Source organism: Platichthys flesus, chromosome 7, assembly GCF_949316205.1.
Source record: "Platichthys flesus chromosome 7, fPlaFle2.1, whole genome shotgun sequence".
NCBI lineage: Eukaryota > Metazoa > Chordata > Actinopteri > Pleuronectiformes > Pleuronectidae > Platichthys > Platichthys flesus.
Genome location: NC_084951.1, coordinates 26743741 through 26759649, shown reverse-complemented (window position 1 = coordinate 26759649; position 15909 = coordinate 26743741). Strand labels below are relative to the sequence as shown.

General features: G+C 50.5%; 1 protein-coding gene across 3 annotated transcripts; it reads right to left on the bottom strand.

Annotated features, from left to right (window-relative positions):
* Positions 1-3369: 3369 nt before the first annotated feature.
* Positions 3370-15803, bottom strand: hcfc1b (host cell factor C1b). 3 transcript variants are annotated; one of them, XM_062392202.1, is made up of 29 exons: positions 14582-15803; positions 13887-14035; positions 13628-13788; positions 13357-13559; positions 11081-11165; positions 10835-10941; positions 10440-10619; positions 9940-10242; positions 9711-9856; positions 9142-9330; positions 8756-8983; positions 8572-8667; positions 8269-8464; positions 8078-8193; positions 7489-7615; positions 7237-7406; positions 6979-7126; positions 6704-6894; positions 6458-6524; positions 6167-6306; positions 5955-6092; positions 5711-5876; positions 5437-5574; positions 5168-5355; positions 4881-5003; positions 4507-4692; positions 4090-4384; positions 3945-3993; positions 3370-3830 (listed from the first exon to the last, which is right to left on the bottom strand). In XM_062392202.1, the coding sequence occupies exons 1-29, from the start codon at positions 14751-14753 to the stop codon at positions 3791-3793; spliced, it is 4497 nt and encodes a 1498-aa protein (XP_062248186.1). In that variant the 5' UTR covers positions 14754-15803; the 3' UTR covers positions 3370-3790. The 3 variants fall into 3 exon arrangements, with proteins under 3 accessions (XP_062248186.1, XP_062248187.1, XP_062248188.1); XM_062392203.1 differs by having other exon boundaries at positions 7237-7403; XM_062392204.1 differs by having other exon boundaries at positions 6704-6891; positions 7237-7403.
* Between the last annotated feature and the right edge of the window lie 106 nt (positions 15804-15909).

The following is a 15909-nucleotide window of genomic DNA, read 5'->3' as shown; positions in this document are numbered from 1 at the left end:
ACTTCTGGAGACTCAGCTCCTCCTCCTCCTACTCCTCCTTCTCCTCCTCCTCCTCCACCCCAGGACACTTTTCAAAATAAACTGCACTCCAGAATAAAAACCCTGATCTCAGTTTTTAAAATCTCATTTTACCGAGAAACAAGTCATGTGACACATCCCTGATATTAAACTCTTATTTCCTCCTGTAACTGGGCGACTCACTTCACGCTAAAATGTGAATGATGAAATTATTTCACAAACATCGCTTAATAGATTTCATGCCTCCATCAACATCATTTAAATGTTTTCAAGCTGCACCATGTGAGACACACTCATCTATATCAGTTCAGTAAATACGTCTGGTTTGTTCATCAACATCCATAAAAGACTGAGGAATCTATGAAAATGTTTGGAAAGCCTGTTTTCCTCCAGTTAATAAAATGATTGACACCGAAGTAATTCATCATTTACATCTGATGTCACAGTTTTATCTATAAAACATGATCAAACATCACAATAGGATTTTATTTTGAAATTCCTCAGATCTGTTTAACTACAGCAGCTCGACCCCCCCCCCCCCCCCTCCTGCTTTCATTTTCTCTGTCTCTCTCTCATGCTAAACAGACTTTTATTTTGGTAACGTCTCCACACATTGTTTGACATTAGCAGAACAATGAGGCTCCCCCCCCACCCACCCCTGTCTTTTCACATTCAGCAGCTCACCACTGCAGCAGCAGAGGATTGTGGGAGTTCGTCTTGTGCATGAAGTCTCTGACATGTGTTTAACTTTAACTTCACTGATTCTCTGACTGTTTGAGTCACGTGACCGAGGACAGTGTTCGATGTCAACCAATCAGAGGAGCCGCTGAGAACTGTCTTTTAATTCAGGACGAGAGAGTAGTCATTAAACAGAGAGAGAGAGAGAGAGAGAGAGAGAGAGGGAGGGAGGGAGGGAGGGAGGGAGAGAGAGAGAGAGAGAGTTTGTAATCACTGTGTGGTTTTTTATTTTTATCCTGAACTCAACAAGGTTGGTAGTTTTACTTCTGAAGTTTTTTAATGACTCCTCCAAAAACAAGTCGTGATGATACTAGTTCAACAGGACAGTGCCTTGCTCAACAGCACTGACGGCTCAAACAGGCAGAACAACAGACGCAGATCAGTCAGTTTAACAGAAGAACCTGAGAACATGTTTAAATACTCTTCACAAAGTATTATTACTTCCTATATCTGTGTTGTGAGGGAGCTAATTGACGGCTGTGTGTTTACGTTTCGATAAAGTTCAATTAAAATCTAACGTATTTTATATGCACACACAAACAGGTTTGTGCGTGCTGTTGAGGACCCTTGTCTGATGTTTATTTTACGCTGGTTTTATGAAGCAATCACAGTTAATATTACACATACATGTTGTACATATACACATGCATGTCTACTGTGTTTGACCCTGTCCCAAATAAGACAACTTCAGAAGCATGTCCTGACAACACAACCACACACGCACACACACACACGGAAAAACACATTAACTATTGATGAATATAGACACAGGCGCACACACAACTGCACCTGAATGTGTGTATCAGTGTGTGTGAGTGTGAGTGTGTGTGTATATAAATGTAGGTCAGGCAGCAGATTCTTCGCATGGCAACAATGTAGAAAATCCCAACTGTGACTACTTGTATCTGATTGGCCGAGAGCTCCAGTGAGGCAGCCAATAACCTTTCAACCCCAGGGGCGTTTGTGTGTGTGTGTGTGTGTTACAGTAGACTCTCACACACACTGAGACACAGCGTGACGTTAAGGTGACATCATAGGGACATCACAGATACAGCAGGTGAGTGGGTTGAGTCCACTGAGTGAGACCTACACTACATCTCCCAGAGTGCACTGCTTCAGGAGCTGTCCAATCAGAGAGCAAAGCCTGTTGCTGAGCAGCTGATGGAGAAATGAAAGGGCTGAACATCTGGATCAGACCTGTGATGTCACAACTCTGGACTGACAGACACCACCTTCTCAATCGGCCACAGGGCCACTGGTCATGTGACTGCTGATGTCATCTCTCACTTCCTGTTAGGTCACAACATGCTCCGCTGTGGCGTCATTGGGTTACTTCCCCTGAAGTAATCTGATTACTTGGATTCTTGGATTCTTGTGTTGAGACAGTCACAAAACTGCTCCTGCATTTACTCTATTACATCAATTTACTATTTCAATCAGGTTACTCAACTTACAGTGAGAGTAATGTTACTCTGCGTAATCAGATTACTCCAGTCAATGCATTGATTGATGGAAACTATTACTATAAAGTGATATTTCACAGAAGGATGTCTACACACACGCGCGCACACACACACTCGCAAACACACACACCCGCGTTCGCACGCGCATACTAAAACACAAACACCTTATCAGCTAACCACTGAAACCTGTTCAGGAGCCGCCCGACTTCAAGACAACGAACTTTTAAAGGAGTCTTGTGCACGCGCCCGTCCACGCGTAGGGACCAGTGTGTGCGGGATAAACATCTCTTACCTCGGTCGCCTTCCTCCACCGGAATCGAACCTGCGACCCCTCCGTCACATCATCCTGACTCAGACCCGCCACTGCAGATCGCGCATGTCTCAGCAGGTGTGATCGATGACCTCACGGATTGATTACGTCCACGATCAATCGTACTGATCCGCTGATCGATCACTGATCGATGATGCGATCAGATGATGGATCGTTCCTCCTCCTCAGCTTCCGGTCTGTTCACACTGAACCCAGCTCCATCAGCACCACGAGGCGCGTGTCCGCCGCGTGCTGTTGTGAGCGCGCCTCGCCTCGATCCCACTCCCGTCTGTGCGCGCACACAGAGGGCACGAGACAGACTGAGGTTATGATTCGATCAATGAACGGATCGAACACATCGATGGACATGTAATAATCGATCGAACAATAAGGTTGTCAATCAACAATCACATCAGGAAAACAATCATCGTTTACCGAGACGAGAAAATAAGGTAAAACATGAAAATCACGACATCGCACAAGATAAATATAAACACATGTAAATAAACTAATACAATTTAATCAACAAATAAACACAGATCACCTCGGATATTTTAATGTTTTTGTAAAGTGTTTGATTACAGTAATATAATCAGTGTGATCAGCTGCTGTTTTGAATTATTGATCATCTATACTGTAAATCCTAAAATAAGTTAAATATAATCAGAATCATGTTTTATTGCCATGAATGTTTAAATTGTAATAACAACTGTCACTTATTTTTATATTTTAATTTGAAAAGATCCTCCTGACTGGGAGGTTCCTGTAGCTATTAATGACTTCCTGTTGGTCTTTTATTAAAGCTTTGACAGGAAATAGAATCCACACACACTTGTTAAAAAATTATCTAAAAATCTTTATTGTTCCAGAGAATATTCACAAACAGGCTGATTTTGGAATCGTATCCAGTGACCAACAGGAGCACGAACGCCTCAACAACAGAAGAATATAAAAAAAAAAAAATCATTTACAACAGCGCTGGTTTAGACTCCACCCCCTGACAACAGCATGACCTCTGACCTGTAGAATGACGTCCGACAGACAGAGCTACGACTCAAATTCAAACTTTATTGTTTCCATCATTCCATGAAATGCTGTTGACTCCGCCCCTCTCTGTCTCAGTGACACTGCAGAGGTTTTGATTGGCTGATAATGTACACATATATTACAAGTCTTTAATTTTGTTAGTTTCCCAGAGTTGCACCAATGGTGCTTAAGATGAGGAGAACCAATCACGTCCTCAGGAGGTGGTGGCCTCCTCCTATTGGTCCGTTTTGAATTTCTTTGGTCCGACAGGTTTCCTGAAACAGAAGGTGCAGGGGGGAGGGGTTACTGTGTGTGTATTCTTGTGTGTTAGTGTACGTGTGTATTATTGTGTTTTCTGATGTGTGCGTTAGTGTCTGTATGCATCTTACGGTTGTGTAGTTCCTCCTCTCTTCACTGTTGTTTTTGTGTCTTTATTTTCTACAGAAGAAAAAGAAAAACAGTCACTTCCTCTCGTCTGTTGGTTCTCCAACGTTCCAGCGCTCCGTCTCTCTGATCTGTGTGCGATGTTCTCACCTTGTAACCACCTGACCTGGGTGGCCGGCCCATAGCCCTTCTGATTGCGTGCAGCGATGCGGAAGATGACGGCTGGCTTGGTGGTGTAGTCGATGTGTGCGTTGGCGAGGCTTGAGGCCTGGACCAGGCAGGACGGGCTGGTACCACAGTACACCCTCATGAAGGCCAGCTGTGCCGGGCCTGAAACAGCGGAGGCGGCATGGCTGGACTGGATGGCGAGGTACACCGAGTACTCCGTGATCGTGCCCCACGTGACAGCCGGAGGCTCCCAGGTGAGCTGCGCCCCGTCCAGGTTCTGAGAGATCAGATCTTTACGTCAACACTGAGTTATAGAAACACACTTCCTGAACTGTATTTCCCATCAGTCCTCACTGCACTGAGGCTCACACCCCACTTGACGTTACAAACAGGAAGTACCTTGCTGATCTTGATGGCACATGGCGCTCCGGGGAAACCCGGCAGACATGTTTTAAATGCAGACACCTCGGAGAACGCTCCACGGCCGCAGATATTGATCCCAGCAACACGAAACTTATAGGCGGTCCCCGGCTGCAGCTCCACCTTCCTCATCTGACTGTAGTCAGGTACCACACCTGAGTCGTCCTGCAGGTACACAGGTCATCAATATCCTCATCACTAACCTGATCAATCACCATCAACAATGTGATTACTAAAGAATTATCAAAGTACAAGTCTGCTGCAACAGGAATGGATTATTTACAAAGGAGCTTTTATTTTGAAGAGGTAACAATAAGCAGTTTTATGATTTTCTGAAAGTGTGAAGATCTTACTTCGGCCGTGTTGTCGTCATATGGGATGTAGAAGTGAGAGACCACCATGTTTGTAACCTTAACGACGCCAACATCGTACCATCGACTGCTCCTCACCGAGGTCTTCACCTCAGCACCCGGCTGCTGCACACGGACACACACACAGTGTTGTTAGCATGTTGACAGTTTTCGTTGGTTAATAGCGTGTTGCCTGGCTAAACTGTAAAGTTAGCATGTAGCATGTGAGCATGTAGTTGTTAGCAGTTTGTTGCTGCCTCCTCCCGGCAACCTGCCACACAATGTCTAACCTCTTTGGTCGCTGTGATGCCATTGGTCGCCTCAGTCACTGTGGCAACAGCTTGAATCTTTGCCACACCTGATGTCAGCGGGGGGGCGGGGCTGAACGTGCTGGCTAATCTGGCGACAGCGCTGGTCACTGCCGATGAGGTCAGCTCTGCTGCCGGGTCATTGAGGCTGTCTGCTGGAGCAAGGCCCTCTGGGAAACAAAGCACAGAAATCTCTTGTGAGCCCGGCGTTATGACGTCATCACACGTGTGATGGCATCATAGCCTGGTACCTGTGGGCAGGCTGCTGGGCTGCGGCTCGCTGTGGGCGTGGACGTCCTGTAGCTGCTGCTGCTGTTGAACCAGAGCTGCCAGTTCCTGCTGAGTCAAAATGATCGGGACAGATTGATCCACAGAGTTCGCTGCTCCACCTGCAGAGACAAGAGGACACACTCTGTCAGAACGTCTTTCCTGGAACATTTCAGTGTCCCAGTGTCTGTCTTCAAGACTAGTCCGTCTGTCCCTCAGTGTCCCAGACCTAAACCCTACAGTGTGTGAGTGTGTTACCTATGTGTCCAGCTGCCTGCAGTACTGCCTGTATTGTTGCCTGCTGAGCAGTCAGCTGATCTGGGGTCAGTCCTGTTGTCAACATCATGGTAGTAGTCCCAGGGACCCCCTCACCTACGTCCCCTTCTGATGACATCAGCTCCTGAGGAAGATCTGTAGTCGCCACCTAAGGGGGGGTAGGGTGTTACAGTGGTACGTGCTGATTAATGATAATTAACACTGTGTACCTTGTCATGTGAGTTACCTGTGCAGCTGTCTTGCTGACCTCCATGTGAACCTGTAAACGTACAGCCTCTGATTGGCTGTCTGTCGGCTCAGGCTCCTCCCCTGTAACCATCTCTGAGGACTCAACCCGGTCGTCTTTGACCAAAGAGGAGATCATCTGCAGACAGACAACATGTCATCAGCACCATCCCCCCTGTGTGTGTGTGTGTGCGTTCAGTGTGTGTCACTTACAGGTATGGATGGTCCGGGTGTGGGCGTTGCCTGTGTAACCATGGTAACAGCTCGGTTGCGATTGGCTGTGGAGGAGGGGGGGTCAGAAGAGGTGGTGGGGTCTGTGGAGTCTACCTGAAGAACGTCTCCGCCCTGTTGAGCTGGATACACAGGACAAGAGGGAACTTCCTGAAGAGCAGCTAATCCAAAACCTTTAACAACTGTTCCAAAATGTTCCAGGACCTGGTCCAGGACCTGGTCCAGGACCTGGTCCAGGCGTAGTCCCAGTGTAGTCCAGGTGTGTCAGGTTACCTGTTGCTGTGGTCGATGTGTTGGTGGTTCCGGTCTCGTGAGTCTCACACGGAGGATTTGAACAAACCTAGAACCAGAAACATGTTGGATCAGGTTTACCTTCAACACCCACCAGTCATCTCAATGGAACCAGGTATTATCTGATGTGACTGGTTGAGCTGTGTCACATGGTGTGACTTCCCTTTGTGACATCATCCGGTTCAAGCAGCACAGGTGCGACTCCTAGGCCGTAATAGATGAGCTCACCTGTAGTGCCTGGCTCATGTTGGAGGAAGCGACAGTGGAGGTGTTGGTCGTCCCCGTCTCGTGGGTCTCACACGGCGGGTTGGAGCAGACACTGTTGCCCCCCCCCATGGTTGCTGTTGCGACAGTGGGGGTGTTGGTCGTCCCCGTCTCGTGGGTCTCACACGGCGGGTTGGAGCAGATAGACATCACTGCTACGTGGTCACAGTGACATCATCAACACACGACTCTTCAGTGAAGAACTACAGTAGTATCCTGAACATTAAACAGCTCCGTACCTGTTTCAGTGTCTGCAGTATCTTCTACCGTCGCAGTACTTATACCACTCCCGGGTTCCTCAGATGTAGGAGACGCCATGATGGAGACGGGCAGATCCTGGACCAGTGGCTGAGCTTCAGCTCCGCTCGGAGTTGTGATCAGAGTCACCTGCAGACGACAACACAGGATTACTTCAGAAATGAAATAGTATTTCTATAGTACTATAATAATGCGTTACTGAAGTAATACTAGTTAGTAGAGGTATATTAGTATTTTACCTGTGTGGGTACCGCTGCAGTGGTTGCCTTGGTAACCTGGCTGGCAAGTGCAGCAATGGTGGTCAGGGTGTTGATGGGCGTCGCCAGGGAGGCGTTGGCAGAACCAATGGCTCCACCTGCCAGCGTGGTGGAGACACTTCCTGTTACTGTCCCCAGAGTGGACACACCTGCTGAGACACATGCACACACACACTGTGGTGACACGGTGCATCACATGAAATAAGAAGCAGCCATCAGCTGACCACTGTTTACCTGTGGTTGACTTGACCACCAGCGTGGCAGCACTAGGTTTGGATCCAGGTGAGACCAGTCTGACTCCGCTCATAGGCACAGTCCTGAGGATGGTACCAGGTACACCTGGAGCTCCCTTTAACACCACCTACACAAACAAACACACACGTTAGCGGTCAGGGTTTTATCTGCATTCAGAATTGTGAGGTGGTTGCCCAAGCTCGTGCCTCTACCTCTCGACAAATTATTTGCCCAAACTTTACATAGCAAACCAGAGTGTTTTAATGGTTTCGTCGTTGCGTCGTAATTGAGTATTTGCCAACATGTTTGGACCGTAAAAAAGTTATTTTTACAGTTGTTACCGGCTTTCATTACTTTACTGCTCCTGTCGGTGTCTCAATCATTCGCTGAGTCGACTGAATCGATTTAATACCAAACGCACCCTGATCTCCTCCGGCTTCCATCGTCTTAGTTTGTTGTTTTTAGCCAGTCTGAGTTTACATTTGTGTTCAATGATACCGTTTGTGTGTCAGCACGAGTGAAAGAGGCTGTTAGATAACAGCTTTCGTCATTTCATCACATATGTGTGCCTAGTGTGTGTGTGTGTTACCTGTGTGACCCCCTGTTGACCTCCTGCAGTGATCTTAGGGACTGTGGTGATGATTTTACCCATAGTTCCTGGCGATACCCCCTTAGTGGTGAGGATGGTGAATGGACTGTTTCCACCTGTATGAGGAGGAGCTTCACTCAGTCAACGGTCAGGTTAAAAATGAGTCAGGTGATCGGGTGTGTTTCCTGTACCTGCAGCGCCGTGCAGCGCCGACACTGGGATGGTTTTGATGAAGGTGGTTCCAGGTTTGGCGGTTGTGGAGGAGACACCGTGGACGTTGGGTTTGGTGGCCGTGGATCCGGCCTGCACGGTGCTGAGGATGGTCTTCTGTTTACCGTCTGCAGACGTCACCAGCTTCAAGATGGTTCCTGCCGGGAGAGCGCCCTTCTTCAAACGCACAGAGACACAAGGGTCAACACGGTTCAGGTGATATAAAGTGCTCTTCAGTACAACCAGTGAATATCAAGACAATCAACAAGGTCAGAGGTCGGTACCTGGATCATCTGAGCGATGGAGGTGCTCCCAGCCTGACCAGTAACAGCTCCTGGTTTGGTCTGAACCACTGACAACACTTTTCCCAGGTTATTGATCTGGAACGCAGGTAGTTACTGATCAGTTAGTCATCAGGTCTGTCAACATACAGATAGAATGTCACGCCAAGCAAGTGACCTCACTCACCAAAGCCCCGCCTCCTCCCACACCGAGTGGACTGTTAACGAGAGTGAAGGTCTTCGTGACTCCGCCCACCACTGTGGTGACCACCTGAGCTTGTTGGGAGACAGTCACTGTCCCGGACTTATGGACTGTGATGACCGGTCGGCTCGGGGTGCCAGGAGTTGAGACGCCTGAGGCCCCGCCCACCTGAGCGGCAGCGGTCTTTAACATCCGAGTGGCCGGGCTGGTCACCTGACAAGGGAAGAACCGGTGAGCTGTACGTAAAGCTACTGTGATGTCATCAGTGTCAGACCAGATTTACCACATGACAACATCAAAGAACTGCATCATCAGTGAACCACGCTCTTCACGTGTGCAGGATATCGGGCGCCACGAGCTGTGGACATTACCATGGTAACAGGAGAGGCCACTTTGATTGGCAGGCTGCTGGCTCCTGGACTCCCGGTCACCGTCTTCACGATCGTGGCTCCAGCCGGGACATTCAGCCCCGCCGCTGACGAGGGGGGGATCTTCTGAGTCGATGCAGCCGCCGCTGCCAACGCCGCCATTCCACTCATCTGAGGGCTGCTGCCTATTGGCTGAGAGCAGACGGGGGGGGGGGGGGGGGGGGGGGGGGGGGAAGGATGGAGGTTGAGACTTAAAGTTCAAAAACATGGTTTCCATTAGTGGAAATGTTCCAGAGCTTTCAGTCTCAGCTCATGGTCTTCACCATGGCTGGAAACTGCTCTGTCATCAAGAAGCAGTTTTTTTATCCTGATGCTGAAATCTACAGCTGAACCATCTCATGAGCTTTAAACTGATTCCAGGAAGAAAACCAGGAGACTGCGTCTGGAGAAGATCCAGGTGAGGTCATCCTGATGAGATTTGATTGGCGGGGGTTGCCATGGTGAATCTGATGTTACCAACCCCAATAAAAGTGAGTGGACATTAGGTTGAATGATGAGAAACGTCTGCGTACCATCGCCTGTCCAGGCTGAGAAGGTACCACCATACGAACGCCTGCAGGAAGCGTTGTCACGGCAGCTGGGGATTTAGGTGTCGCCTGTCTCACTGTGACAATGGAGGCTCCACCCACTGACCCTGGAGCTGCCACCTTCAGGACAGCTGCAGAAAACACATATTAGAAATACTCACATGTACCAGATCGATCGCCTGCAGACTCACCGGTGCAGGTGTCCTCAACTCACCAGGTGCTTTCGCAGCAGCAGCCAATGGGCTTCCAGGAATGGAGAGGATTTGGGAGGGGACCAGCGTGACGGACTGGTTGGCCGATGCCACTGCAACGGGGGCGGGGCTCTTGGGGGAGCTGACTGCAGGTGTGGCTGTGGGCACCGGGTTGGGGGCGGGGCTGGATGCAGGTGTGGCGGGAATGTCGTACTTCTGCAGCTGCAACAGGTACATGTCCGCCGTCTGAGACGGACCCCAGCTCACCTCCAGAGACGACGTGTTGGCCCGGACCAGCTGCACCCGGGAGGGAGGACAGGGACGCTCTGAGGACAGACAGGTAAGAGACAGAAAAACAAGTCAGAGCCACAGAGTGGTTAGAGACAGTGGGGTGAGGCAGACCGGTGAAACAGACATAGATTCATGTCAGGAGTGAACAATCACAGCTCAGAGCTGTTCAGGTCCCTTAGGACGGATGTTGATATCATGCGTTTGTGAGTGTGTGTGTCTGTGGGTGTCTCACCTGTCTCCAGGTACCAAAGGTCCTTGCAGCACACCTGATTGTTCCAGGCCTTCCTGTATCCGTCTCTGCCGCTCCAGACGTAGAGTCTGGAGTTGATGGAGACGCTACAATGACCTGCTCGAGCTCTGGGGACAGACTCCTCCAGAACATCCATCAGGACTGTGTCCCAACACATGTTGTCTGAGCAGGTGGAAGACAGACAGGTGGTCAGTGCGACTGATAGCAGAAGGCTACAACATCATCTCTGTCAATGAGACTTATAAATTATGCTGGATGCTGGTTATACACACAACTAAATACTATAAGCTTGTGCGTAGGATGTAGTTGTTGCAGTGGAGGTAAAGCCCCCCGCTCCCACAGAAAATACAAAATATATATAGTGCGTGTCTGTTTACCCAGGTTGAGGCAGGCCAGTGTGCTGGTGCACTTCCACTCCTTCTCATGAGTCGCCTCTTGGACATCATCCATCACCAGAGGAACCCAACCTCCAAATACATACATCCTGACAAAGACAGACGGGCAGAGTCAAGTCTGAATATTGTCAGTTTAAGAGCTGCTTTAACAACACGTTTGTGTAATAATGTGTGTATTTGTAGTGCAGTATGTATTAGTATTTTGTAGAATCAGTGTGTGTCTCGTACTTGTTGTTGATGGCAGTGGCTGAGTGGAGGCTGCGAGGGACGGGGGCGGTCCCACTGAGGCCTGGTTTGGTCCAGGTCAGAGAGTCTGGGATCATGAAAAAAGAGATTTAGACTTGGACAATTTACAGTGATAACCAGCTAGCTGCGTTGTCTACTGAGCTTCACCAGATCCCACCTGAGCTTCACCCACATCCCACCTGAGCTTCACTATCTCCCACCTGAGCTTCACCCACATCCCACCTGAGCTTCACCACGTCCCACCTCAGCTTCACCACGTCCCACCTGAGCTTCACCCACATCCCACCTGAGCTTCACCACGTCCCACCTGAGCTTCACCCACATCCTACCTGAGCTTCACCAGATCCCACCTGAGCTTCACTATCTCCCACCTGAGCTTCACCACGTCCCACCTGAGCTTCACCCACATCCTACCTGAGCTTCACCAGATCCCACCTGAGCTTCACTATCTCCCACCTGAGCTTCACCACGTCCCACCTGAGCTTCACTATCTCCCACCTGAGCTTCACCCACGTCTCACCTGAGCTTCACCACATCCCACATGAGCTTCACCACATCCCAGCTGAGCTTCACCACGTCCCACCTGAGCTTCACCACATCCCAGCTGAGCTTCACCACGTCCCACCTGAGCTTCACCCACATCCTACCTGAGCTTCACCAGATCCCACCTGAGCTTCACTATCTCCCACCTGAGCTTCACCACGTCCCACCTGAGCTTCACTATCTCCCACCTGAGCTTCACCCACGTCTCACCTGAGCTTCACCACATCCCACATGAGCTTCACCACATCCCAGCTGAGCTTCACCACGTCCCACCTGAGCTTCACCACGTCCCACCTGAGCTTCACCACGTCCCACCTGAGCTTCACTCACATCCCACCTGAGCTTCACCCACATCCCACCTGAGCTTCACCATATCCCACCTGAGCTTCACCCACATCCCAACTGAGCTTCACCCACATCCCACCTGAGCTTCACCACATCTGACCTGAGCTTCACCACGTCCCACCTGAGCTTCACCCACATCCCACCTGAGCTTCACCACGTCCCACCTGAGCTTCACCACGTCCCACCTGAGCTTCACCCACGTCCCACCTGAGCTTCACCCACGTCCCACCTGAGCTTCACCCACATCCCAGCTGAGCTTCACCACGTCCCACCTGAGCTTCACCACATCCCACCTGAGCTTCACCACGTCCCACCTGAGCTTCACCACATCTGACCTGAGCTTCACCCACATCCCACCTGAGCTTCACCCACGTCCCACCTGAGCTTCACCACGTCCCACCTGAGCTTCACCCACATCCTACCTGAGCTTCACCAGATCCCACCTGAGCTTCACTATCTCCCACCTGAGCTTCACCACGTCCCACCTGAGCTTCACTATCTCCCACCTGAGCTTCACCACATCCCAGCTGAGCTTCACCACGTCCCACCTGAGCTTCACCACGTCCCACCTGAGCTTCACCCACATCCCACCTGAGCTTCACCCACATCCCACCTGAGCTTCACCCACATCCCACCTGAGCTTCACCCACATCCCACCTGAGCTTCACCCACATCTCACCTGAGCTTCACCCACCTCCCACCTGAGCTTCACCCACATCCCACCTGAGCTTCACCCACATCCCACCTGAGCTTCACCCACATCCCACCTGAGCTTCACCCACATCCCACCTGAGCTTCACCACGTCCCACCTGAGCTTCACCCACATCCCACCTGAGCTTCACCCACCTCCCACCTGAGCTTCACCCACATCCCAGCTGAGCTTCACCACGTCCCACCTGAGCTTCACCCACATCCCACCTGAGCTTCACCCACATCCCAACTGAGCTTCACCCACATCCCACCTGAGCTTCACCACATCTGACCTGAGCTTCACCACGTCCCACCTGAGCTTCACCCACATCCCACCTGAGCTTCACCACATCTGACCTGAGCTTCACCACGTCCCACCTGAGCTTCACCCACGTCCCACCTGAGCTTCACCCACATCCCAGCTGAGCTTCACCACGTCCCACCTGAGCTTCACCCACGTCCCACCTGAGCTTCACCACATCTGACCTGAGCTTCACCCACATCCCACCTGAGCTTCACCACGTCCCACCTGAGCTTCACCACATCTGACCTGAGCTTCACCCACATCCCACCTGAGCTTCACCCACGTCCCACCTGAGCTTCACCACATCTGACCTGAGCTTCACCACACCCACATCCCACCTGAGCTTCACCACCTCCCACCTCGGCTGAACCTCACCTATGTCAAGGACCCACAGGTCGCCCAGTCTACAGCCGCTCATCCCTCCATAGATGATCAGTCTGTTTCCCCCGCGGCCGCTCGTCACCACCGCCGTGTGACTCTCTCTGGGAGGCGGTGAAGGACCTGAGGTCAGTGGGACCTCCCAGCCGACCACGCTGGACCCTGGGCGCAGCTCCAGACAGTACAGGTCGTTCAGATACCTGGGAGGGGTCAAAGGTTAGTGGGGCGTCAGACAGACGCACAGATCCACCTGTGTGACGTTTCTCACCTGGGGATGTTGTTCTTGGGATCCTCGCTGTCATTAGCCAGGCCTCCGAAAAGGTAACAGCGGCTCCCAATCAAAGAGAAGCTGTGTCCGAGGCGAGGGCAGGGGGGCGGGCCGTTCTTTGGAGCTTTGGCCTTGAGACGTTTCCACTCCCAGCGACTCGCCTGAAGGAAAACGACTTGTCATGTGATGGCCACAGTGAGTGTTGATGCTGTGTTCATTACAGGTGTCTGGGGCCACGCCCTGCAGGATCATCACTCACCTGCAGCTCGTACAGGTCGCTGCTGTATTTGCCGTATTCCACCATCCCGCCAAACACCAACAGCCTCGTACCGTCACACACGAAACCATAGGCGGCACAGCCGGGGGGGACATCACCACAGACCGACGGGATGAACCACTGGTTGGTGGCTGAGGGGCGATCGAACTTTGTTTCATTAAACTGGATTAAACATTACAGAACAATCAGATGTGTACTGCTTCATCAACAGCTGATCAGTGTGGGGTCAGAACTTCAATCCCTGAAATAATGAAAGTTGAAGACGTGACGTCTGTTTGTTTACTGTTTACAATGTGTTTCCCGCCATTCATCTTGCAGCTGCAGGGGGCGTGTCTCTGAGACGTCACCAATGTTTTCAGTGAAAACGCGCCATTTCTCTCTGTGTTGATGCCTGTGTCTGTTAGCCTCCTGCTAACCCCGTTAGCATGTGGAGCAGTGGCGGTAGCTAACCTAGCATAGCAGGCTAAGCAACTTTTTAGTAGCAGCCGCAGAATAAACATGTTAGCATTTCAGCTAGGTTAGCCTGTGTGTATATAGCACGTTAGCATTTCAGCTAGGTTAGCCTGTATATATAGCACGTTAGCATTTCAGCTAGGTTAGCCTGTGTATATAGCAGGGCTAGCATTAGCATGTTTCCGTGTAGCTGTTGTATCACCGCACAGATCTTCAACTCGTACCTGTGTTGTAGACGTGCAGCTCGTCCACGATCCCCTCGTTCCCTCCGCCGAACACCACCATCAGCTCCTTGATGGCCACAGCTCGGTGTCCGTGCCGGGGCCGCGGTACCGGGCCGGTCCAGCCCGCGACGCGCTTCCAGCGGGGCTGTAGTACCGCTGGGCTGGATGCCATGACGCTATCAGGGCTTGGTACTCACGGTTCTCGGTGACAAACAATTCGTCAATTGTATTCACAAGTCTTTTAATAGTCTCCTAACAGCGCGGGGTTAGCATTACCCCGCTAACTAGCCCAGTGGCTAACTGCGGGCAGTGATGCGCGCTTTTCCCGGTGAAGGCAACGTGAATCCTACCCTGAAGAACCAGTGTCCGGTGCAGACCCAGGTTGAAGAACGAACCCTCCGTTGCTAATCCAATCGGTGGCTTCGAGACGGATCGCGGTGCTCCTAGCGAGCTAGCCCGCAGACTGCAGCAGACAGGCCGCCATTTTACCCGGTGAATGCTGTGCAGAATCGTCAGAAAGCCGCCGGTAGCCGCTGTGGCGAATAAGAAGCTGAACGAATACGGACGCAGTGTCGGGAGATAACCGGGGCCGCGGCTCCGTGCGCCGGGGTGACGGAGCTCTGCTGTTAAACGAGCTGAGGACAGGAGCTGTGTGCCGGGACAGGAGCCGCCATCATGCTGCTAACGGCTACCAAATAAAACAGAGCGGCTAGCGGCTAACAGCTAAGCTAGCAGTCAACACAGTGACTGTGAACCGGATCGGCGTCCCGCTAACTGAGCCCTGTCACGGTTTTAAATTACTCATATTAATATTAAATAACTTATTCACAAACTGAGTTATCACCACTTCACGGATCATCAGAGCATACATTTATATAAAAATAGTAAAACTTATAAATACTGCTGAGGTCACACTAAAACCAGTTCAACCACTGATACGATAACAATATTCAACTATACTCAAGACTAAACTTCATATATACAAACTGTTAACTTTATTAATAGATTGATCGAGAAGTTGAACAAGTTAGCTAACTAGTTCCATCCGCAGCTAAATTAGGCTAAGCACAGGGTTAGCATTGGACATTTCCAGGCAGTGAAGTAGCATTACTAAGCTAATGCCTTTTCATGTTAGCCTGGATGATGATAGTAATAAATGATAGCATGGGCCTGTGAGGTTACTTTGTTAGCATTCCATTACCATTAATCCAGCTCATCACAGTAAATGCTAATATTTCTTAGCAATGACGAGGCTAATGCTAATAACATTATTTTAAAACAGTAATTGGTGACAGGACCTCGTCAGAGAACAGTTGATCCTGACGACC